The following is a 25,971-nucleotide window of genomic DNA, read 5'->3' as shown; positions in this document are numbered from 1 at the left end:
TCCTCTGTCCATGGGATTCTCCAGACAAGAATATTGGAGTGGGTTACCAAGCCCTCCTCCATGGGATCTTTCCAACCCAGGGATCGAACCTGCCTCTCTCATGTCTCCTGCACTGGCAGGCTAGTTCTTTACCACTAGCGCCACCTGGGAAGCCCACTTGCTTACTACTTGGTATTTCTATTTTTCACTTCTCTCACTTTTCCTCAAAGATATTTGATTCAATCATACCAGGTTGCTCTTAAATAATTTAACTAATTTACATTTTTCATGAGGTATTAAGCTTGCATCTCTGAGTTATTTGTTTTGCCAGCAAATGGATGTGGTTTTGTTACAAATCTATTTCATGAGTCTAGGATTTCCCCAGTGGATCAGAGAGATGTGTCAGCTAACCTAATAGGCCCAGCCTATTTTCTTTCCATACTGTCAGCCCATAATAAATCACTCCCTTCTCAGTGGTATTTTATTTTCTAGAAGATGTTTCCCCAAAAGGTATTCTAAGGGATACAAAATCTACAGAAATGGGAGGTACTACATAAGAAAGGATATATTGTAAAATATTGGGGGTAAACACTGTGAGCTCTTCCCAGGTGGTTCAGTAGGTAAAGAATCCGCCTTGCTGATGCAGAAGACTCAGGAGACATGGGTTCAGTCCTTGGGTTGGAAAGATCCTCTGGAGAAGGAAATGGCAACCCACTCCAGTATCCTTGCCTGGAAAATTCCATAGACAGAGGAGCCTGGCAGGCTACAGTCCATGGGGTCGCAAAGAGCTGGACATGTCTGAGAGACTGAGCATGCATGCACTATGACAGAAACGTGAAGCAGGCTCTTTCACTGAAGGACGTCTTAGAGTCTACAATTAAGTAATTGCAAATCCAAGAGGATGAATTTGTTTGCCTATTTATTCGTTCAATTTGTGTTCTAGGGTCTACAACAAACCAGGTACTTTGTAAGGGGTTAAGGATACAATGCAAAAATTACTGCTCATGGAGAGTTTATTGCAAAGGTCAATGGTAGGCAATAAAATGAATATTAACTCTCAAGTGTGATGTATGATGCCATAAAATCATACCCTAGAGGCATGTAACCTAATCAAGGGTAGGATCAGGGAAGCCTTCCTTCAGGAAGTGTTGCCTAAACTTTTTGAGTATGGGACTCTTTCACAAAGCAACTTGTATATCCAGAGTTTTATATCACCTTGGGAAATTATTAAATCGAGAACACCTTAATTGGTTACATCAAAAAGAACCATGTTATGACAGCTAGAACATGAAAGGAGCAAATCCAGCCTGAACTTCTGAGGAGCTAGATAGAGTGCTGCAAAGATAGCTATAAGTGAGTGAAGTCGCTCAGTCATGTCCGACTCTGTGCGACCCCATGGACTGTAGCCCACCAGGCTCCTCTGTCCATGGGATTTTCCAGGCAAGAGTACTGGAGTGGAGTGCCATTTCCTTCTCCAAAAGATAGAGGGGTGCCAAATTCTAGATCTGAGTCATCCAGGGTTCTATGGCCACTGAAGAAGATGATCCTTCTATGTGATCTAATCCTGAAAGAAAACTAGACTTCAGTTGGATTCTCTTATTATAAATAGATTTATGGACGCTTTCTGTGTTAAGTTTAGAGAATGGTCTGGTCTTCCTGCTACTCTAACTATAGAGGAATAATCATGTTGCATGTGAATACTGCTTATAAACCACATGCAGTTTTCACTGGATGTGTTCCTTCCAGTTTTATATAGTTATCAAGACAATGGCATAGTAAATTTAAACCTGAGATTTTCTTAGAATTTCCATTTTGCTCACTCTATGCAAGATGTTAAAAATTTCAATAAAAGGTGAATAATGGGGGGTAAATAAGAATAGTTTATAAAGAGCTCCATCAATATCTCTGTAACTGTAGGACATCTATAGTATTCAAATAATGTACTACCTCACTTTGGCTTAATAGAAATTTGGTATTATTTTCCCTAGGTTATATTAAAAAAAAATAGCACATGTTTACAAATTTTTAGCTAGAAATTTACATTAAAGATGATTGAATATTGGTAGAAGTCTTTTAAATATGTTTCATAAAAGGAGGAAAAATATGAACCACTGATAATATCTTTTAATGTTTTCTTATCCACACAAGATTTTTCTCTTATTTTCTTGGTTTGTGAAGACTTCTTTTTTAACGAAAAGGAGTTTTTTCTTTCAAAGTTTTGAGATGAACATGGAGAGTAGGAGCTAGTTGCAAAGAAATAATGAAAGATGAAAATCATAGAAAAAAAGCTTCATCCATGAAAACTGTTCCTGTAAATGTTACATCTTGAAAGAGTATGTTTTTATTTTATACAATTCTTGATTACCACATTTTCCTCAAATATCTTAAAAGTTCATCTTTTCTTATAGATTTTTCTTTGGTAGTTAGCTCTGCTTTGCTCTTTACCTTTTCCTCAGCTTTCTTTTTTGTTTCAGCATCCATCCAAGTTAGGTCATCTAAAGTCTGAATAAAAACCTCCCGGATCTGGGCAATTAAATCCTCAACCTTAAACCAAAAGAACAGAAAGCAAATATAAGCCATGAGATAATTTTTTGTAATAAAAATTAAGAAAAATAGAATCATAAGCTGTGTTGATTTAATAATGTTAATAAATATAAATTTATAAATGATCTAAACAAAGGGATAATTATATTTTTAAAGCAGCACTTCCATTATCAACACTAATGATTGAATAGATCTTAATGTATACATTAATAAAATTCTTCTTTAAAATGTATGGTGTCCATTATCAAGAAAGAAGAACTAACGTAAAATACTAGCTGTCATTACTATTACTAGTTTCGTTAAGCATGAAGTAGCATTTCAATAGATTCTTTCACCTTGCCTTTAAGTTTCTTTGTCTTCACTTCAGTAACAATAAAAAATACAGTACTTGGCTTATACTTCAAATGAACTCTGATTTACTTTCTGCTTTTTTAAGAAAAAATACTAATTCTTAGTCAATTTTGCTAATAGAAAAGACTACAAATGACTATATTATAAGAACATGTGACTAAGTATTGTGAATACACTGCTCCTGGAAAATGGACAATTGCTTTTGGGTTAAACAATATTAGGATTAGAAAAATATGCAGACCCTTGGGGGAGGGAGGATAAAATTTATTGGGAAATAATGGCAAATGGTAATTCAGAAGTTCTCAGCCAATCAGTAAAATTTTAGCAAAATCATGGACTATTGTGACTGCCCATTGACGCAAACTGATAGAGTACTGTGCTGAAAACATTACCACATGTTTACTATCTCCAGGAAATGCCGCTTCCACATAGAGCCTTCCCACGGCATTTTCCATATTCCCATTGACATAGTTTGCACAGCGTCTCCAAGTTGCTGTTTCTGATGTTGTGCCATAAAGAGCCTATGGGAGAGAGAAAGGAAATGGCGTTTGAGCAGGCATAGACAGCTGAAGTGTGGCAAGAGCACACATTTCATAGGACTCTACTCTTATGTCTCAAATTCTTTCAATATTCATTGCATCTCCTCACACGTCAGGATGTCCTTGCATAGGAAAGAATGCAATCCAATAGAATTATTACTTATATATGATCTGGAAATAAGGTATATTTTCAGTAGCAAGTCCTAGAAGAACTGTTGGCTACTGCAAGTTAATATCCTTCTGGACCACTTTAGGAAAAAAAACTCTGCCCCGCCAAATCTCAAAATAATGCTGTTGCCACTGCATAAACATAAACATGAAACAATATTCAATATATGTAACATGGGAGAGACCTGGTATACAAGAAAACACGTTGCTGTTTTTCAATGCTTTTGCTGAACTTCCAGTACTTAGAACTGCATGTGTACACATTTAAGTACCAATAAAGGGATACATTTATGGAAGGAAAACTTAGCAAAACACAGCTTTTATCTTCTTTAATTTTTAAAATATCTACATTTTCTTTTAAAGGTAAAAAATTAAAAATTTCAATCAATCAGAATTATTCCCTTCCCATGACACCAACCAATACATTTGTGAGAATTTCTCCTTTTTCACATTAGGACTTTCTCATTCCTCTCACATTAGGACCAAAATGATGATTGTTTAAGTAATATGGGTACAGCCTAATAAAAGGTCTTAAGGGTATCTCCAGGTAGGTGTATTCTCAGTGGGTAGTCCACACAATGTAGTCCATCTGTTTGTATGTCTACTGTGCTGTGAGTACTAGAAAAATCAAATTAATTGAGATAGATAGCCCTGAAATTACTTGGAACACAACACCAAACCAAGCCAGTACTCTATCATGAACTGTGCAAATAACCAAATGCCCTTCCTTCCAGGGCAATTCAATCATGGTGCCAAAGTAGACATACAACAACAGAGCACCTGAAACCTGGCTCTCCTAGGCAACATGGCTTGAATATAGGCAAAGTAACCAACATTTGGCCTTCTGTCTCTTCACAAAGTTTACCACATTCTAGCAATGGACATGGCAAGCCTTCATAACCATGGATCTCTTTATGCTTTAAGTCTTAAGAAAAGAGAGATTTTTTCTTCACCTTGCGGAAAGCATTTCTGGACTCCTTGTAGTTTCGGCTGAGGCTGCTTACAAGATCCATTATGAACCGCCAGGACATTAAATTTTGAAGATCTCTGTATAAAAAAACCCACCACCCAGCAACAGAAAAGATGAGGCTGCAAAGCTTCTAAAGAATGATATTAAATGCAAACTTTGGGGACATGGGCACGCTGACATACCTACCTGGCAGAATATTTGGCAAGAATGAGCTTAAGATTGGTTAAATATTCTGGAGCATAAACAATCACTTCTTCCTCATGTGGAACATTGATATTCACAGTAGACATGATTTCATTTGTGAAATTTGACCAGCTGAATGGCTGGAAAAAAATCAGGCACAAAACATTCAGTAATTATGGACTTTTCTTCTTGGTTCCAAGAATCAGTTATGGTTACAGGGTCAGACATGGTTACAGTATCAATTGTATCACTATATAATTATCACAATGGTCAGTGTGATATTTGTTTGGACTTCTTTAATTGCTTCTGTCAGTTTTTGAATAAAAATTAGTTCTGCAGCATAATTATTTAAATGCAGAATTAAACCAACCATTTAAGAGCAATAACAAAGCCTCTAGGAATAGTAGTCATATGGTAGAAATCAGGCTCAATGTCATATTCTTGGTCTAGCCCATCCATATGAGAGACAAAGAAATTTAGCTATAATGTTTTCTAGGTTTAAGCAAAAATTTAAATGGGTATAATATGCATATTCCTTAAAAGTGTATGCTAATAGACACTTCGTTTTAACACAGTAATCCATTTCAGTGGAGACTGTGTTGTTCATGAAAGTGAAAGCACCCTATTGCTCTAGCAGAGGTATAAGTAACGGTAACGATGAGACATACATGGTCTCGTGAAGATGAACAAAACGTATTTTATGCAGTTTTCACACTTCAGAAGCTGGATTTGGAGTTACTGAAAGATAGAACCTTGTTTCTCTGTTATTCTTTCAGTGGGAATTGTGGTTATTCAACCTCCAGTGGATATAAGGGAAGACAGCAAAAGTGCAGGCTATGCAAATCTTGCTGAAATGTCACATGTCAATGCTTGAGAATGTTTAAGATTACTGATACCTTAGGCTACCTAGAAGTACATAAATACACTGATCACTTACTCAGTATGAGGTGCTATGGCTTTTCTTGATTTCCTTTTGTGGCTTGGACTATTTTCTCAAAACATTTATTAAACACTTATTATGTTAAAAAGCTTTATGTAAGAAATTCCTTGTTTATTGCAATTAGACAATAAACAAAACAACTGCAATTGTGTTTATTGCAATTCCAAATAGAATTCCATCACTGAATGTGGTAGTTCGTAGATTTTATGAATGTTGCTTCATTATCCAATTGTGTGCATCAGCTCACACACAGAATACATGCATAGCTTAGAAGAGATTATTAGATACTAGCTAAGGAATTACAACTAAGCAAAAAGATGTCAATTGACATTTATAAATGGTACCTATAGATTTTTCTGTTTCCTGTGTTCTATTTCTCCGTATTGCTTTGAACACCTCCATAGATGACCCTGATGAGAACATGGCAAGTTCTATGAATAAATTATTCTTTTTTTGGGGGGTAAGAAGTCTGGTACATATTATATGACTGTCCAAGTCCCATAGTTATATAATGGCCTTTCAGAAGGATTTTCCCTTTTAATGTTTCCAAACCCTTTTTTATGATACTTCCTAATACTATTCCATAGCTGCTTTGAAAAGGCTTTTTATCTTTGAAATTCACTCTAATTAAATATAAATACAATGATTTAGAATAGTTTTTTTCAAGTCTTTTGCTAAAGTCAAATGGCTGGTATCATCTAAATTCATTTTGATGTTCAATTTATCTCAATAAATTAAAAAATCATTGAATTTTAACTGCATTTTAATATTAACTTTGAAAATGACATAATAAGTACTTAAATCTTGCTACTTACCTTCCCATTGAATTCCAGTGAAAATCTATTTTGGACCTCAGCTAATGTCATTTTGTTATAAAGAAGCATTGGATCATTTCGATCTTCAGATTTAGTTGTAGCCTATGGATTTAATGTTTTATTATTATTTTAGACCAATAATTCTTTTGAAAAATATAACTATATACAAGGGAGAAAGAAATATAGCATTGGTACAACATAATTATATTTAAATTCTATGCTGTACTTGTTTCATAATTTATCTTGTCACATCAAGAAGAAAAGAGAAATTAAGAGATTTTAAGTATATTTAGTAACAATCATCGAGACTTGGTTAGTGTTAAGTACGAGGGCTTCTTTGACGGCTCTGTCAGCAATGAATCTGCGAGCAGTGCAGGAGATTGCCTGCAATGCAAGAGACCTGGGTTTGATCCCTGGGTCGGGAAGATTCTCCTGGAAAAGGCAACAGCTACCCACGCCAGTATTCTTGGCTAGGAAATCCTATGGACCCAGGAGCCTGGCAGGCTACAGTCCATGGGGTCTTCAAAAATCTTTTTATATTTTTATAACAACAAACCACATCAGCAATATTTACAGCCCTCCTTCCTTCCATGGCTAATGGGCAGCTCAGTTGTGCCTGTGGCTATTTCATATAATGATTTTCTTGAATAAAGTCATTTCCAATTAATCCCTCAAATACTCTGCTGCTGCTACGGCTAAGTCGCTTCAGTCGTGTCCGACTCTGTGCGACCCCATAGACGGCAGCCCACCAGGCTCCCCCATCCCTGGGATTCTCCAGGCAAGAACACTGGAGTGGGCTGCCATTGCCTTCTCCCACTCTGTCTGCTACCCACCACCATTCAGTGTCCTAGTTAAAATTCAGACAGGAAAACACACACATACACACACACAATGATTTCTGCCAAGAACTGAAGGCAAGTGAGACCAAGAAAATCCCTAGTACACAGTGCAGGTAGGTGCCAAATTATCTGAGGAGAGTGCTAGCACTTACTTCTGTGACTGTCCGCTCATGTGGCCTAATGAGTTTAGTGCTATCATCAGCATCCAGTATTACTGTTTTCACTGACTGAAAAAAGAAAATTTCAATAACAACTCCCCAACTAGTGGTCGAAAGGAGTAGAAGGAATTTTAAGTGAAGAGAGACAAAAGGTGAAAATGGGAATTATTTCTCTAGTTAACAATGACTCATGACTTCAATTCACTGATTTATTTATTTACTTCAAGAAAAATGCAAAAAGGCAAAATGGTTGTCTGAGGAGGCCTTACAAAGAGCTGAGAAAAGAAAAGTGAAAGGCAAAGGAGAAAAGGAAAGATATACCATTTGAATGCAGAGTTCCAAAGAATAGCAAAGAGAAGTAAGAAAGCCTTTCTAAGTGAACAAAGCAAAGAAATAGAGGAAATCAATAGAATGGGAAAGACTAGGGATCTCTTCAAGAAAATTAGATATCAAGGGAACATTTCATGCCAAGATGGGCACAATACAGGAGAGAAACAATATGGACTTAACAGAAGCAGAAGATATTAAGAAGAGATGGCAAGAATACACAGAAGAGCTGTACCAAAAAGTCTTAATGACACAGGTAACCACAATGGTCTGGTCACTCACTTAGAGCCAGACATCATGGAGTGTGAAGTCAAATACAAAGCTAGTGGAGGTGATGGAATTCCAGCTGAGCTATTTCACATCCTAAAAACTATGCCATTAAAGTGCTGTGCTCAACATGCCAGCAAATTTGGAAAACTCAGCAGCAGCCACAGGCCTAGAAAAGGCCAATTTTCATTCCAGTCCCAAAGAAGGGCAATGCCAAAGAATGTTCAAACCTCACAATTGCTCTCATTTCACTTGCTAGCAAAGTAAAGCTCAAAATCCTTTAAGCTAGTTATCAACAAAAGGTGAACTGAGAACTTCCAAATATACAAGCTGGATTTAGAAAAGGTAGAGGAATCAGAGATCAAATTGCCAACATCTGTTGGACCATAGAAAAAGCAAGAGAATTCCAGAAAAAAGTCTACTTGTGCTTCATTGATTACACTAAAGCCTTTTACTGTACGAGTCACGACAAACTGTGGAAAATTCTTAAAGAGGTGGGAATACCAGACCACATTGCCTGCCTCCTGAGAAGCTTGTATGTAGGTCAAGAAGCAACAGTTAGAACTGGATATGAAACAACAACCAGTTCAAAACTGGGAAAGGATTATGTCAAGGCTGTATATTGTTATCCTGATTATTTAATTTCTATGCTGAGTATGTGATACAAAATGCCAGGCTGGATGAAGCTCAAGCTGGAATCAAGATTGCCAGGAGAAATATAAATAACCTAAGATAGCAGATGACACTACCCTAATGGCAGAAAGTAAAGAGAAACTTAAGAGACCCTTGATGAAGATGAAAGAGAGCAAAACAGCTGGCTTAAAACTCAACACTCAAAAAAAAATGGCATCTGGTCCCATCACTTCATGGCAAATAGATGAGGAAACAATGGAAACAGTGACAGACTTTATTTTCTGGGGCTCCAAAATCACTGCAGATGGTGACTGCAACCATGAAATTAAAAGACGCTTGCTCCCTGGAAGAAAAGCTAGATAAGCCTAGAAAGTATATGTATTAAAAAGCAGAGCGATCACTTTGCTGACAAAGGTTCGTATAGTCAAAGCTATGGTTTTTCCAGTAATCATGTATGGATGTGAGAGTTGGACCATAAAGAAGGCTGAGTGCCAAAGAATTGATAGTTTCAAACTATGGTGCTGGAGAAGACTTGAGAGTTCCTTTGACAGCAAGGAGATCAAACCAGTCAATCCTAAAGAATCAACCCTGAATATTCACTGGAAGAACTGATGCTAAAGCTGAAACTCCAATACTTAGGCCACCTGATGCGAAGGGCTGACTCATTGAAAAAGACCCTGATGTTGCGAAAGACTGAGGGCAAGAGGAGAAGGGGGTAACAGAGGATCAGGTGGTTGGATGGCATCACTGACTCAATGGACATGAGTTTGAGCAAACTATCATTCCTGAGATAGTGAATGAGAGAGAAGAAGCCTGGTATGCTGTAGTCCTTTGGGTCACAAAGAGTTGGATATGACTGAGTAACTGAACAACAACTACTTAAAGATTATGTTTGTAACATCTGCCTGCAGTGATATGCCAGACATTGTTAGAGACACAAAGAATTTTGAAGTAAGATACGACTATTACAGAGCTGAGGCTGATCAAAGGAGCACACAGTCTGATAAGGTACAAGTGGTAAAAACCCAGGGTAATAAACTATGCTTATCTAAGAATTCTGTTTCCAACACAGAACCACATGTAACCTATCAAACTGCCATTCATCCAGCTGCAGCTCCAACCAATGTCTGGTTCTGATTCTAGACTTTTAATTTCATGCGGCCCCAGGAAAGCTAAAATTGCCCTCAAAGCTCTTTCATTTTCAAGATTCTGATGGCCAACTGCCAAGCAGATGGGGATTTAGGACTGTAGGTTGCTGGTGGCAATGTCACAGCTCTGTGGATCCTAGACTGAAACTGACTATGAGATCAGTCAATAACCTGGATGCTGTTTAGAGAGTTCACTTGCTTGAGACTGCAGATCCTATCAGAGGAACGTCAAAACAGAATGTGCCAACTCAGCTTCTACGGGCTGACCCAGAACCAGAGGAATCTCAGCAACAGACCCCTTTGGCTTTGCTGCTAAACTCCTCCTGTCAGATCTCCCCTGGGCTAATAAGCAGCCTGACAGTCTGAACTCAGTGAATTTCATACAGTAGTGTGGCCATGTTAAGAGGCTAATACTTCTTAGCAAAGGGATAGAGACAATTTCTGTGGTCACCTTAAATTTTAAAACTTTAAAATAAAGCAAAATTGTAAACATTAAAATTAAAACAGCTTTGCTGAATAGTCATCACATGTGTCCTGAATCTCAAGGGCATCTCAACAACAGTGTGACTGTAAATAGTTAAGATCTTGACGTGCTCCAGTTATAATAGGTCATTAAACAAATCTAGTTTAATATTTGTCAAAATTAGTATGTCTCCTGGATGTCTGGAACTTGGTTTACTGAAAAACTCTAGTTTCAAAGGTCCTCTTGAAGTCAATGATCCATTACGGAGCTGTACATTTTTATCACTTGGTTGAGGAGTTGTACATTTTACCCTTAAAATATGATAGAGAGGAGAAAGAAATAAAAAGCAGTTGACATTATTCATTGTATCAGAGAATATGTGTTTTACATTGGCAATTTCTTTTTCCAAATCCATAACTTTATTCATTTCTAAAGAAAGCTGGCTTTCATTTATGGGCAGTCCTCTTTCCTGACGAATCAATTTGGCCACAGAAATCATAAAATCCACATATGCCGTACAAGCCTGCAAGAAATAAATAACAGTACATTACTGAAGAACCTTCTAAATATTCATCATGGCACTTAAAATTAAAATTTATTTTCAATTCAATATTCATTTTTGGTAACAGATGAAGCACAAAATAGAAATTCGCTTCTGAATCTTAAAAGAAATGACCTGCACAGATTCTCAAACTCAGTGCATCTTTGAATCGTAACAGATTCTCAATGTACCTTTGAATTAGAACAGAACAATGAGGGATCGCTCTAAAAGTACTAAGTCATTTAAAACCATTTGGTTATGGAGATTTTATAATCTTCAACTTTTAATCAAGTTATACTGCTTTAATAAAACACTCGCAAAACACTTGGTAAGCAGTAAACTAGTATTTTTTTCTTAAAAATACATTCTTTTGCCAAATTTCCTTTTATCAGGTTTTCTCTGCTCATATAAATGTTTTTTTTCAACTATCCATGAAGAGATGGCCACAAGCATATCACATTATCAAGACATCTTTTAATCGTCTCCTCTAGCCAAACAGTATTTTTTTTTTAAAATGAGCCTGTTTTCCCATGAGCTCCTCCAAGACGAATCTGTGGGCTTTAGTTAATTCCATAGCTGGTTCTTATTACTGTGAAATTTCTAATATGCCATTTTGACTGTCAGCTTTCTTCCAAGAACTCAAATTTTTCCATTTTCTCTTCACACACATTTAACTGTATGAAGATAAGCTATAACCTAGTTATGTTATTGACCTTTTACAGAATATATAAATCCCTTATTCAAGTTCTGACTGGCACTGAACCCAGGAAATTGAATAACATTTTCATAAATCTCAGCCCATTGCTATTTAGTTATTATCTATCAGCAGTTTAAATAACTTAAAATTTACTCAAAATTTGAAGTCCCACATTAAAATTTACTCAAAATTTCAAGTTGCAGCATCAGTTTGGGAAGGGCTTCCCTGGTGGCTCAGTGGTAAAGAATCCACTTGCCAATGAAGGAGACTAGGGTTCAATCTCTGGGTCAGGAAGATCCCCTAGAGGAGGAAATGGCAATCCACTCTAATATTCTTGCCTGGGAAATCCCATGGATGGAAGAGCCTGATGGGCTGCAGTCCATGAGGTAGCAAAAAAAAAAAAAAATCGAACACAACAGCAACTAGACAAATTAGGAAGGCCATACCACACGTTTGGGATCAATGGGTGGTTCTGAGCTTCAAATATATGTCCACACAGGATAAATATGAAGAAAAGCTGCAGAGTACTTAACCCTTTCATAGTTTCCAGGGGGTTTTATAACCCTACTGATTATCAGTGAAAGGGGCATCCTTCTTGTCACTTTGAAGGAAAAGGCACATTTAAATTCATAGTGACTCAAGAGGATCACACAAAAAATTTGTAGGGAAATGGAAATATTTTATCAAATAAGAACCTAAGCAAAATGTAAGCTGTTATTAATTTGAAATTCAAGAGGACATCTTTAAGTAACATTTAGATACTGGTATTCCATGACCATTATTAAATGCTAAGTAAACAATTTCCTGTTTACTTAGACAGAGAGAGAGAGAAGGCTCTCTCTTCCAAGGATACCCTGCAATTAGGAGGCTGTCTAACTAGCATCTCTATCCTGGATCTGCTGTTCAATAAAAATTTCATCTGTTTCTGTATTAAACACTTAATCACTAAGGTAACAGGGATAAAAGGATGTTTTTATGTATAGTCCTGCCAACTTCATTCTTTTCCTCTTAAAACGTAATCAGAATTCTTGTTTCACTTTGAAGAAAACAAACATGTCTGAGTTCATACCTAATGGGACCAACTATTCCGAAGTACAAGCATGCGGTGTTTTGAATTAACTGTATTTCAAATCATATAAATTCATCTGCATTCAGCAGGGAATTACTACTGACTACAAAGAAATGGTAATTTGAATTTTCCAGTATCAATCTCTAAGATTTTTGGTACACTATAGGATGCTTTTTTGTTAATGAGGTGAGAAAACAATAGCAAGAGTGCTCTCCTCCATTTCATTGACTCTGCAATGGTGTTGCTCCAGTGTCTTCATCCCTAAAGATGTATTTAAAGGCTACAGAACTTGGCAAGCACAAGAACTTTGTACAATGCTTCCAACCTGCTGAACTGGTAAAGTTTCCCAGAAAGCTAGAAGTATATGATATCATGGACTTCTGGGATGCTTGAATATTAAATACAGTTAACACAGAATACACTCTTTCCTTTAATGAGCTCCATTACCTGGCAAAATTTTACAGTGTGACTGTTTAACACATGTTTCAGTATCCGTTTGTTTTTTTTTTTTTAAATTGGAGGATAATTGCTTTACAATGTTGTATTAGTTTTTGCCATACAACATGAATCAGCCATAAGTGTGTGTGTGTATATATATATATATATATATCCCTTCCCTCTTGAGCCTTCCACCCATCACCACCCCCATCCCACCCCTCTAGGTCATCACAGAGCACCAGGCTGAGCTCCCTGTGTTATACAGCAGCTTCCCACTCGCTGTTTTATACATGGTAATGTATGTATTTCAATGCTACTGTCAATGTATCCCACTCTCTCCTTCTTCCACTGTGTCCACAAGTCAGTTATCAACATATGCATCTCTATTCCTGCCCTGCAAATAAGTTCATCAGTACCATTTTTTTCTAGATTCCATATATATGCGTTATTATGGTATTTGTTTTTCTCTTTGGAGATTTCCTTCAAAAACTAGGAATAAAACTGCCATATGACCCAGTAATCCCACTATTGGGCATAGATTCTGAGAAACCATAATTCAAAAAGACACATATATCCCAAAGTGTTCATCACAACACTACCTACAATAGCCAGGACATGGAAGCAACCTAGATGTCTACTGATAGCTAACTGGATAAAGAAGTTGTGGCACATATGTACAAAGGAATATTGCATGCTCAGTCACTCAGTTGTGTCTCACTCTTTGTGACCCCCCATGGACTGCAGCCTGCCAGGCTTCTCTGTCCATGGGATTTTCTAGGTAAGAATACTGGAGTGGGTTGCCATCTCCCCCTCCAGGGGATCTTCCTGACCCAGGGTTGAACCTACAGCTCCTGGGTCTCCTTCAGTGGCAGGCAGATTCTTTCCTACTGAGTCACCTGGGAAGCCGACAATGGAATGTTACTCAGCTGTAAAAAGGAACAAATTTGAGTCAGCTGAATTAAGATAGATGTCATAGTATCTTGATGTTATCATCTTTGGATTCCAAATTTATCCAGTAGCTGTCAAAACCCAGGCTTACTGCTGCTGTTAAATCCTTTTTACAAGAGAGGTTTCCCTGGTAGCCCAGTGGTTAAAAATCCACCCTGCAATGCAAGGGACACCGGTTTGATCCTCGGTTCAGGAAGATCCCATATGTCACAGAATAGCTAAGCCTGTGTGCCACAACTACTGAGCCTGTGCTCTAGAGCCCTCAGACCACAACTACTGAGCCCCTGCACTGCGCTACCAAAGCCTGCAGCACCTAGAGCCTGTGCTCCACAACAAGAGAAGCCACCACGCTGCAACAAAGAGCAGCCCCCGCTCGCCACAACTAGGGAAAGTCTCATACGGCCACAGACTCACCACAGTCCAGAAAAAAAAAAAAAATCTTTAAAAAGTCTTTTCTACAAGATATGATTCTACCTTAAAATATTAATTTTCTTCCTTGAGATACTTCTAGGTATGTAAAATGCCAAATAATACCAATTATAATTTGGGGAGAAAGTGATCAACACATATTTTAACCTTAAACAGTATATTAGCCAGAATATTTTTTAAATCAAAAATTTAATTTTTATTTTCTGTCACTAATAGAGCAGCTAGATATTAGGACAAGGGTGAGAGGCAGCTATCTTCTTTGACAGTCGTAAGATAGCCTGGTTGAAGATTTGATACAGTGAATCCTTGACATGCCAAAAAAAAAAAAACACACACAGAAAACAAAAAACCTAAATATCTATGTAGTCTTTCCTTTAACAATAAAACATTAGAAATCCCAGTTCTTGTAATAGCAAGTTCGAAGATGATAATTGGTTTTAAATGGTTGGGTAAAATCCACAATAGCCGTTTTGTGAGTTTTTAAGTTATACACTATTGCTGAGATATTTACCAATCCCTAACACCAGGAACTGTTACTCGAATTCTTTAATTTGTGGGACCAGGCAATAATATTTATATGTTGGCTCTGCTCAGAAATTGGATTCCTTTTGCTTAAAAAAAAAGCTGCTATTTGCTGGAGTTGCCAAAGAGCAAGAGAGCAATGTCATTCAACTATTGTCCTTCACACGTAGCAGCTTTGTTAATAAGTAACAGCAAGTCCCAGGGAGGAACAGACAGCACTCTGGAAATACTGCCCAATATCTGTGCACCTTGGTATGCCAACAACCATGGACCAGAGGTTCCATTTCCCGGTCACCTCAGTCTTAGCAATTTTCTGCCCTTCCCTTTCCCAGTTATTATGTGGAGCATTAAGCAACTGAAAAGTCACAGAACTGTCTTATTCCTAGCCACTGATGCCAGGGGTGTCATTCAGTAGTGTTACACGGGATGTTTCGTGAGGGAACACACAGGGCCCCCACCAGGAGAGATATGTTTCCTCTCAGAAGACTATGAAATTTTTTCCACTTAACAAAGCATGTCAGGGATCATGCAGCTGCCAGAACACAGAGGCTTGCTCCCCAAAGATGGATACAGACATACAGAATCACCCAGCGATTCCTGGAGACAGGAAGTGAGAAAGTCCCCAGAGGCTAGCAGGACTCAGAAACAGGAGAAACATAGGACACAAGAGAATCCACTGTGGACAAACATGGGGATGGCCAGAGGCTTTTGTCAGGTTATTAATGAGAGCACCTGCAGATTCACATGAGAATTTATTGTGTAACTTCTAAGGTTTGTTGCTTATGTTTGGGAAGGTGCATGTACTTCTTTTCACAAACTGAGTTCAGTTGATCTAAAAAATTTCCCTTGACATATCCACTAAGTCCCAAGTTCAAAAGCTCCTTTATGTTTTGTTAAATAGAGATACTTGGGTGAAACCGCCTGACTATTAGTCACCTGATGCCCAGAAAGAACAAAATGAGGTCAGCAGTTTCCCTTGCAGGATATGTTTTATCAAGTCAACCAAGCAGCAGTCAGAGCAATCCTTTTAAAAAAACCAATCCAAATCACATCTAAATTATCCACTGATCCGGAACGCCAGTCATTCACCTTTTATAACACTGCCTCCATTCACCTATTTCCTTAAATTATTTTTTATCATCTATCTCCTCTTTTTAGAACATGAGAATTCTATGTGAATTAAAGACCATTTCTACATTGTTTCCTTGATATCCTTCCTGTCCAGAGGAGTATCTATCACATAGTAGAAGCTCAATAAAAATATAGTTGAATTGTAAGTATACTGAGTAAATTTCCCTCACTGTGTCATCAGCCTCCTAATCGTAGTCCAAGTCCAGAGCAATTTCTTTGAGCTTGCATTTTGGTTAAGCAGGCAAACAAAATCCTCTCTGCTTTACCCAAGTTCTAAAACCTGCTCATCTAAAGGACTGAAAATCTCAGTTTGTGCTATTTCCAGAGTAGGTACAGCTTAGATAATTTCCCTGGAGTGTGATTTCTCTTATTCAGTACACAAGCCTTGGATCATCTCTTTTTGGCTTCTAACCATCTCAGCCATATTCTAAGTCCTCTGTCTTCATCCCTAAAGTGTTTCCTTTTTACCTTTTTTTTTTAATGAACATCATTTTTTCTAACTGCTCTAAATTTCTTCATAACTCTCAACTCTTCTTCCTACCCTGCCATGCCTCATAGCAATATACTATACAGCTTCTAATCTCAACTCCTTTGCTACCTCCTCAGGCTTTCATTAACTAGATGAGAGATTTTCTCACTTTTATTTTAGCCCTGAAATGCTCTATTCAGATGTTTTGTTAATGCATAAACAAGTAAAATGAATTTTTAAGAATGTATACATGAAGGTGTGGCTACACAGATCACTGTCTCTGGCACATACAAAGTGGTCCGAACATTCAGAAACCACTCTTGCAGCTTATTCTACCTTCTCAGACAAACATAGAACATAAACATAGCTACAATCTAATTATGCTCCAATATGTTGGTTACCTAACCTGTAAATTTCCTTATGAAGGAGGACAAGATAACAATTAGCCTTGCAACACTAAGGAGGTAGAGAAAGAGAAGATTTGAAACCAATTCCATTCTCCCAAATAGAGTTTAAAAACTCTTCTGAAGGTGTGATTTTTCAAGAAAATTAAGGTTGCTATTCCTTTCAGTGAATCGTATGCAAGCACTTTCTCAAACGAAGTAGCTGGTTGGTTCCATTTTAAAATTCTGTGAATGGGATGATTATTTTTTATGGGCAGTGGATATCTCTCATATTGTTTTCCTAGCATAGAAAAATGTATACTCTTGTACAGGATAGAGTTGTTTCAAATCTCATTACTTCTGTCCTCTGAGGTAGCAGTGTGTCATTAAGTGATGTCTTCAGATAATCAGAATACCTCTGAAATAAAGTTCTATCTCTCCAGCAAGAGACTTCCAGCATGAGTGGCTCCTTAATGAACCCATTTTGAGAGCACAATTAAATCCCAATTTTTTAAATAAATGTATATATTTGTTCAGTGTCTACACAGATGTCTATGTAGCATTTTACCTAATATGTGGCCAGAGAGACGCTGTGTTATCAGTTTTACACTATAAACTCTTGGAAAAAGACAGTGTTTGTCTAGTTTGGCACCTTGTGTCATTCACACAAGCCAGCTTAATTCACTATTTTCAATGAGAGCTGCTCTCCAGGCTTTTTTCTTTTTTTAGAAATTTCACCGTCTAGAAGTAAAACTCGTTGGGAATCAGAAGACAGGATCATGATGAGGGGAGCTACACAGTAGCTATTTCTCAACAACTTCTCACAACAGAACCCTCTGTTCTCTTTCTTCTTGGTGGAGAAGGGGTCTACTTTCCTGAGCCATTGAGATGGATTGACAGTCAATCAAGGGATCTACTTTCCTGAGCCACTGAGATGGGTTGACAGTACCAAATAGCTATTCAGAGAGTCTGGTTCCCTGGACACAGTGCTTGGTCAAGAGAAGGGCAGGTGGCTCAGTCAGGATCAGAGCCCTTTCCTCAGAAATTGAGAGACAATAACAGAGATGGGATTTCTTTTCTCTAGATTGCAAAACTGCCAAGGATTATCTCTGATGCTGTAATAGAAATAGGCTGCTAGAAAAGGACTCCAACACAGCAGAAAGTAGAGCCTTGAGAATGGGAAAAAGAGTTAAGATGGTTCAGTTGAACCCCTGGAACCAATCATGCTTGATTCATCCCTGGAACTTTACAGTTAGGTGTGGCAAACAAACAGAAAACAGTTTTTACAGAATTTAAGTTAGAGTATGTTTCTATTGCATATAATTAATGTTCCTGACATATGGATCTTCTAATCCATGACTTGAGCAAATCATTTTGCTTATTTGGGTCTCTATTTTCTTAGTTTTAAAATGAAGGGTTGAACTAAATTCTTTAATGTCCCATTTAGCTCTTAAAGTCTGTGCATAAGTAAATATAATATGAAAATATATGATACTATCATGTAAAAATTACAAGAATATATTTCTTTGAGTTGCTATTGCCTTTAAGGCCTATTCCCTCTTTAGGAGGGAAAGTACAGAAAACAAAAAGGAACTGAGGTATTTAAGTTCAGAACAATAACGAGAGGAATACAATATGCATTTCTCAAAATATAACATTCAAAACTGCTGAATAAAAGCACACAAGTTTGAAAAGCAGAGAGTTTTTTTTTTTTTTTTAACAAGAGAAAAACAGGTTTTGTTTTAAGGAAGGAGGTTAGACATAGTTCTTGAAAAAAAAAATGCATTACCTATTTTCATCACTTAGTGGTATAATGACACATTTTACTATTTTGAATGCCAAACAAATATTAGAACACAAAAATTCCATTCCTAGGATATCAGAAGCCCCCAAATACTTCAGTGTAGTGGAATGAAGCTCCTTGTAATTACAGGTGCTGTTTTCATTGCTCATAAGAAGTCTGGTTGTAGAATTGTAAGATGATTCCCTAGAAAGAGGGATCAAAAAAGACCTGGGGGAGATGGCCTTAGGTAATGATTTGATCAAGGCAATCTATAATTAGGGTCCCTTTGGTCAGAAAGGGATGCTTCCTCTTCCCCAGCCCCTGAGACATATCTGCAAACCAAATGCCATATCACGGTGTGAAAATCACTGGCTAGAGTGACAGACAAAGAAGCCAGTCTTCTCTAGTCAAAGATAAAGCACCTTTCCTGCCTTCCCTGACATCTTCCCTTTCAACCATTCATCCATAGATTCCGCAAGAGACATTAAATAAAAAGAGTATATAGAAACCTGCATGCTATGAGAACATTTATATTCTTCACCTAGACAAAAGCTCCAGGAAAGGCCTTCATGAGTAAATAAAATTCAAACTTAGATTAAAGGGATTAGGAGATAAAGAGGAGGGCTGGCCAGATGGCACGCGCGCGTGTGTATGTGTGTGTGTTCCTGGCAAAGGAAACAGCATACATAAAAGTATATAAGTGAACCACCTAGAGAGGTGGGATGGGGTTGGGGGTGGGAGGGAGGTTCAAGAGGAAGGGGACATAAGTATACCTATGGCTGTTTCATGTTATATATATCAGAAACCAACACAGTACTGTATAGCAATTATCTGCCAATTAAAAACAAATAAATTGTAGAAAGAATTAAAAAAGAATATAAGTGAGAAAATCAATGAAAACCATTGTTATGCTGATACAATGATATTGAGATTTAGTCTAGCTTTATAAAGTCTCTACTAGTGTTACTTTGTTGCCCTATCCTTTTCACTATGTTTTCTCCATGAATGATAAAACCCTAAAAACAAAGTACTTGAAGGGACAGAATTCTTTCAGAGATAGCAGAGTAGTGGAAAAACTAGAATGAACTTTTATTTGATAGCTGGCTGGGGATGCAGATGAAACTGAGTGAGGGATTACAGGTAGTAATGACTGGGAAAGAGTAGCAATTATCATGAGGGAAATAAGTAGAAAATTAGAATTGTCTCCATAGTTATATACTCTTCCCCCTACTCCTAACACTCCAAAAGAATGGATTTTAAGATGGGAAGAGTACAGAAATGTTCTAGCAATTACCCATTTTCAGGATGACAGAATTTCATCTCATAAAAAAAAAAAAAGAATTCCATATTATATGCAGACTCCTTGCAACTGGAAGGACGTTGCTTGGAGCTTGGAGCACTAAGCCGAGGCATATTCTGAGGTTGGAGGTTAGGAGGAAAGAGTGCAGTGACCATATAGCCATAGTTATGGAAGCGGGGTAAGGCACCCAGCATGCTGTGTTTGCTTCTCTTATCCAGATGACGAGAGGGCAGCTAATCTGAGCTAATAATACCTTTCTAGCTGAAAGTGCTAGTGCTACTGAGTTTTCTAAATCATTTGTCCATGTAAAGAATTCTGCTACTATGGAATACTACCCTTAGGAAGTTGGAATGATGTAATGGATGAACAGAAGATAGGGACTAAAGTTCTATCTCTGGTTCTACTATTGTTGACTGAGGCTTCTGACAAAGACTGACAACCTTTGGGCCTTGGATTTCTCACTTATAAACTCTAATCACATTACTAATTCCAGATTTAATTTCCACCCCATTGTTTGACTATAAATATTTTGACTATAATTATTTTTTCGACCAGTGGATGCAATGGGCAGTAGAGGCTGCCAAATGTAAATATCTTTGGTCTGAGCTCCTCTTTTCAGTAATAGAATCTTGTTCCCATTAACCAAATTTTAATAAGGCATACACATGGCCACTTGTTTAATACTACATTTCTCAGCCTCACTGATACTTAGCTGTGTCCACATGACAATATTCTAAGCAATGAAATGTATACAACTTCTGCATCACTTACATAACAAGAAATTGCTTGTCTATCACGACCTCTTTTCTTTTTCCTATGAACTGAAATGTGAACAGGGCATTGGTGAACCAACTTTGACTAAACAGACTACAAATAAAACACTTGAGGAGGTCGATATTAGAGCAATAGATCAAAGAAAACAGTGCTCCTGGCCATTCCCATGAAGAGAGCTTCCTACCTCTCTGGAGACGGAAATGAACTTCTCTCTTGCTTCAAGACCCCAACTAATTTACAAACTCAAATGTCTAGAGGAACCACAAAGTCAATAAAAATCAATGAATTATCTCAATGAGGACTGCCCAAGTCTGGAGAACAAAGGCCCTGTCTGAAGGAACAACCATAAAAGAACTCTGTCCCACAACCACATGCGGATGTAGGTCTAGGGTTTCCAATCCTGCTAATTTATCAGGAGATCTGGATTCTCAATTAAAATCTTCAGTTTTTATAAAATCTTGGCAACTAATATAAAAATTTTTTTAAATTAGCCACAGGTTAAACAAAATGCCTCTCTATGACTCAAACCTATGACCTAGATTATGACATTCTGTTAATTATGAGACAATATTGAATACAAAATGCACAAATACACCATCCTCTTAACAACAGGATCCTTTCCAAAAGAAAAAAATGCAAAAAGGAAACTTTATCACATTACATGTATACACTGACTGCCAGGTATACCTTGATACCAAGAATGTTAAAATACAAAAAATATGTATCCTTTTAGTTGTTGTTTAGTTGCTAAGTCATGTCTGACTCTTGAGTTCCCATGGACTGGAGCCTGCTAGACTCCTCTGTCCACAGGGTTTCCCAGGCAAGAATACTGGAGTGAGCAGCCATTTCCTTCTCCAGGGGATCTTCCTGGACCAGGGACTGAACTGACATCTCCTGGATTGGCAGGCAAATTTTTTGCCACTGAGTTACCAGGGAAGTCCTCACACATCTTTATAAGGTTGGATAAATTTAGTATGTTTTTAAGATAAAATCCTAAATTTGAAAAACATTCCAGTTAATAACAATGAAAATGTAGTATAATGAGCCAAAATTCTTCAATCACCCTCAACTCTGCAATAGGAAGCAGCTAGATAGCTTGTAAAGCCAACAACTGCAACCCTCACGATACCTGCATTGTCAAGAACTCAGATATCCCACACCCATTTGATTGTCTGTGACATTAATTGTGGACTTTTATATCTTTTTCTTCATTTCAATGCTGTGTAGCCACTCATAAAGAGTGGCTTTAAATAAATTCACTTCATAGTGAATTTATTCCATGGCTTTTGAACTTAATAATGAGGCAAAATGCACACTCAGTATGAACATATAGAGTTAATCATTTTAATTAAGAAGTAATTTCAGCCACACCACCTCTGACCCCTTAGAATAAAAGGTAACTAAACTTACTTCTGAGCCTCAAATTAGGAAAGAAAACATTTATGGAACCAAACCTTCCCCAAATACTTAATACATTACACTGCTAAGTTTATCTTCTGTGGTTCCTTTGTATCAACAAGCAAGTGCACACCAACACCAGCTTGAGCAAGGCAAGGCTGTGAGACAATAAGAAGCAGTGTTGTGGGGTGTGAACAGAGTCAGAAGGTGGCCACAAAGGTTTGTCTGAACCCAATGCTCCTATGTGGGTAGCCCTCTGAAAGTCAAATAGGAAGGCTCTAGAAGAATGGTGCTGAGTACAATGTATGTTCTTATTGGACCATTCCCCGGTCTTCACTGGCACTGACCTAGACCATGATTCATCTGTCCATTTTTTAAATCATTTGAATTTATAGAGAAAATAAGACATTTAAAATTGGCTTTTCAGGGAGAATGGATACATCATGATATGGTTGCTAATATGCAGATGACACCACTTTAATGGCAGAAAATGAAAAACTAAAGAGCCTCTTAATGATGGTGAAAGAGGAGAGTAAAAGAACTGACTTAAAACTTAACATTCAAAAACTGAAGATCATAGCATCTGGTCCACCATTACTTCATGGCAAGCAGATGGGAAAAGAGTGGAAACACAACAGATTTTATTTTCTTGGGCTCCAAAATTACTGTGACTACAGCCATGAAAGTAAAAGACGCTTGCTCTTTGGAAAAAAAGCTATGACAAATCTAGACAGAGTATTAAAAAGCAGAGACATTATTTTGCCAACAAAGGTTCGTATAGTCAAAGTTGTAGTTTTTCTAGTAGTCATGTATGGATGTGAGGGTTGGACCATAAAGAAAGCTAAGCGCCAAAGAATTGATGTTTTTGAACTGTGGTACTAGAGAAGACTCTTAGGAGTCCCTTGGACAGCAAGATCAAATCAGTCAATCCTAAGGGAAATCAGTCCTGAATATTCATTGGAATGACTGATGCTGAAGCTGAAGCTCCAATACTCTGGCTACCTGATGTGAAGAGCTGACTCATCAGAAAAGACCCTGATGCTGGAAAAGATTGAGGACAGGAGGAGAGGAGTGCGACAGAGGATGAGATAGTTGGAAGGCATCATCGACTCAATGGACATGAGTTTAAGCAAATTGTGGGAGATAGTGAGGGACAGGGAAGCCTGGTGTGTTGCAGTTCATGGGATCACAAAGGGTAGGACAGGGCTTTCACAAAGGGAAGGACAGAGCTTAGTGACTGAACAACAACATATGTATGCTGAGCCCCTCCATTGTTCACCTGAAACTATTACAACTATAGCCCACTGTTAATGGGCTATACTCCAATATAAAATTAAAAGTTAAAAATAAATAAGTAAATAAATTGGCTTTTAAAAATGGGCCACATGACTTAAATACTAAGAATCAAGACACAAACAAGGAATTTCAAGTTTATTTGTTTCTTAAAAGATCTTCATTTGTTCTGTTGAGAATACTCAGTCAAAGGAAGCTCACTATTACGTATGATTTTCAGTATCTGCCTGAGTGAAGAAGATAGAGGGTTAAGTTTAAATTATGTAGTTTAGTTTTGTTGGTTTTTTGTTTTTACCTCTTTATATGCTGCAGTGCATTCATAGTAGTCTCTGGAAGGCAGGCCAAGTTGAGGTTGGTCAATCTATAAAAAATGTACAAAGAAGAAAATATTCAGTTGACAAATTATAAGCATGCCTACCTATGTGTAAGCAAGATCTTAATGCTCTTGCTCTATATAACAAGATAACACTGAGTGAATATACAATTAAGAAATGGTTTCCATAATACTTCTCAGTGTTAAACTGATGGGTAGGTGAGACAATCTGGAAGATCATATTACAGATATTTGAGAGAAACCAGTGAAATCTTAAACCCACAAAAACCACATGGGGAAGGAGTTTAATGTATAACAATGGGAGAGATAAACAAATACACATTAGAATCTAGGGCTGGAGAGTTTTATACTTTTATAGGACATTTCAGGTCCCTGAGTTTCTAATATACTCCCTTGCTGGATGTTTTCTTCTGCCCCTACCCTTAACTGTAATGGAAATAATAAATAAATAAAAGGTAGAAAACCTCTATAGTGACTCAAGAAATTCTAAGCTAGTAGAAATCTTGCCAGAGATTTTTTTGAGACTCTCTACCCTAAGAGGGGGCTTCCTTGGTAGCTCAGTTGGTAAAGAATCTGCCTGCAATGCAGGAGATCGGGGTTCAATCCCTGGGTCGGGAAGATTCCATGGAGAAGGGAATGTGTTAGTATTCTTGCCTGGAGAATCCCTACAGAAGAGGAGCCTGGTGGGTTATAATCCATGAGATGACAAAGAGTCGGACATGACTGAGCAACTAACACACACACACAACACCCTAAGAGGACATAGGAGACTCCTCTTCAGTTCTCTTCAGAGCTGCCCCGCTCAGGACATCAGCAGAACCAGCTGAGCATATGAAAGAGGTAACCTATCTCTGCTCCAGCACGTCTACTCCACCCTGGATACCTCGCGAAAGCTCCTAGACATCCTCGCAGCTTTGTGAGATTCCCTCCTACATGCTGCACGGTAAGTGGGTAAAGTAAACTAGAGCATTTATGGGTGGAAGTGAGAATCCTAGCAGTGTAAAGAAACAGGGCAATATAAAAGAAACAGAACCCAGAAGACTGGCGGGGAAAGAACCAGAAGACATCCCCACAGGAGGGGTCCTGTTCCTTCTCTAACCTTCTGAGCCTCCTTAGCAACCCTCATATGGTGATCAAGCAGGATGCTGGCATTCCACAGCCAAAGGAGAGACTCTAGGAAGACAGAGAGAATCCACTGCAGACAAGAGTCAGGTTCAATTGTTTTCATGGTTTTAATAAAAATGACCATAAGGATTTATATAACTGTGACATACATAAGCTTCTGTGACCTGTAACTTTTGGTAGTTTCTTTTACAGGAGACTAAAGAAAAGCTCTGTAAATGTTTTACTCCATTCCAAACATACTTATTAAGTACTAATCTCATCTTAGGTGATGTCTTAGGTTAACCTAAATGAATGGTTTATACTCTAAAAAAAATCAAATAAAGCCCTTTAAGAAGAATGACATTTTGCTTACTTTAACTGGGAAAAAAAGTACAGATGTAGCAAGCATCAAAATTATGTTCAAAATCCCATTTTTATGACCTTGTTGGAGTCAATTAGGAATTTCTGATTTCTAACCTGTATTACTTATATAGACTAGACCATGCTCCTTTCATGAACACACAGAGAAATCAGTGCTTTTTCTAAATTGTTGTTGTTTAGTCACTAAGTTGTGTCCAGCTCTTTGTGACTCCGTGGACTGTAGTCCACCAGGCTCCTCTGCCCCTGGGATTCCCCAAGCCAAGAATACTGGAGTGGGCTGCCATGCCCTTCTCCAGGGGATCTTCCTGCCCCAGGGATCAAACTCAAGTCTTCTGTATTGGCAGGTGGGTTCTTTACCACTGAGCCACCAGGGAAGCCCCTTTTCTAAACAGGAGAGACTTAAAGTCTTTCATTTCTTATCATTTATTTTTATAAAGGGAGAACTGTCTAAACAAAGATAGCAGAAAGGAGAGCTGAATGTCTAAAACACAGCATCAAGAAAACAGTTTCAAAATTGGAAATCCAGGTATCTGTCCTTGAATTTATTACCACTTTGTTCCTACAATTCAAATAAGAATAGCCTTATTTCTAAATATCAATAACAACAATGCATGTGAATGTTTTATCACAATTTAAAGATAACTCTGGCTGTT

The 25,971-nt window shown here is 37.7% G+C and overlaps 1 protein-coding gene across 6 annotated transcripts in view; it reads right to left on the bottom strand.

Moving 5' to 3' along the window:
• Positions 1-25,971, bottom strand: part of MME (membrane metalloendopeptidase) — a 108,735-nt gene that overhangs the window by 42,849 nt on the left and 39,915 nt on the right. For 5 of the 6 annotated variants that reach the window (XM_040247303.1, XM_040247300.1, XM_040247299.1 and 2 more), the window contains exons 8-15: positions 23,795-23,860; positions 10,713-10,847; positions 7,481-7,555; positions 6,490-6,591; positions 4,738-4,874; positions 4,535-4,628; positions 3,267-3,395; positions 2,425-2,523 (exon numbers count right to left, since the gene is read on the bottom strand). In XM_040247303.1, coding sequence (XP_040103237.1) covers positions 2,425-2,523; positions 3,267-3,395; positions 4,535-4,628; positions 4,738-4,874; positions 6,490-6,591; positions 7,481-7,555; positions 10,713-10,847; positions 23,795-23,860 — 837 coding nt within the window. The remainder of the gene's footprint in view (positions 1-2,424; positions 2,524-3,266; positions 3,396-4,534; positions 4,629-4,737; positions 4,875-6,489; positions 6,592-7,480; positions 7,556-10,712; positions 10,848-23,794; positions 23,861-25,971) is intronic. The other variant, XM_040247307.1, reaches the window with a different exon arrangement.

Source organism: Oryx dammah, unplaced genomic scaffold (genome assembly GCF_014754425.2).
Source record: "Oryx dammah isolate SB20612 unplaced genomic scaffold, SCBI_Odam_1.1 HiC_scaffold_2, whole genome shotgun sequence".
Classification (NCBI taxonomy): Eukaryota; Metazoa; Chordata; class Mammalia; order Artiodactyla; family Bovidae; genus Oryx; species Oryx dammah.
Note: the sequence above shows the minus strand (reverse complement) of the source record. Positions and strands in the feature narration are given on the sequence as shown.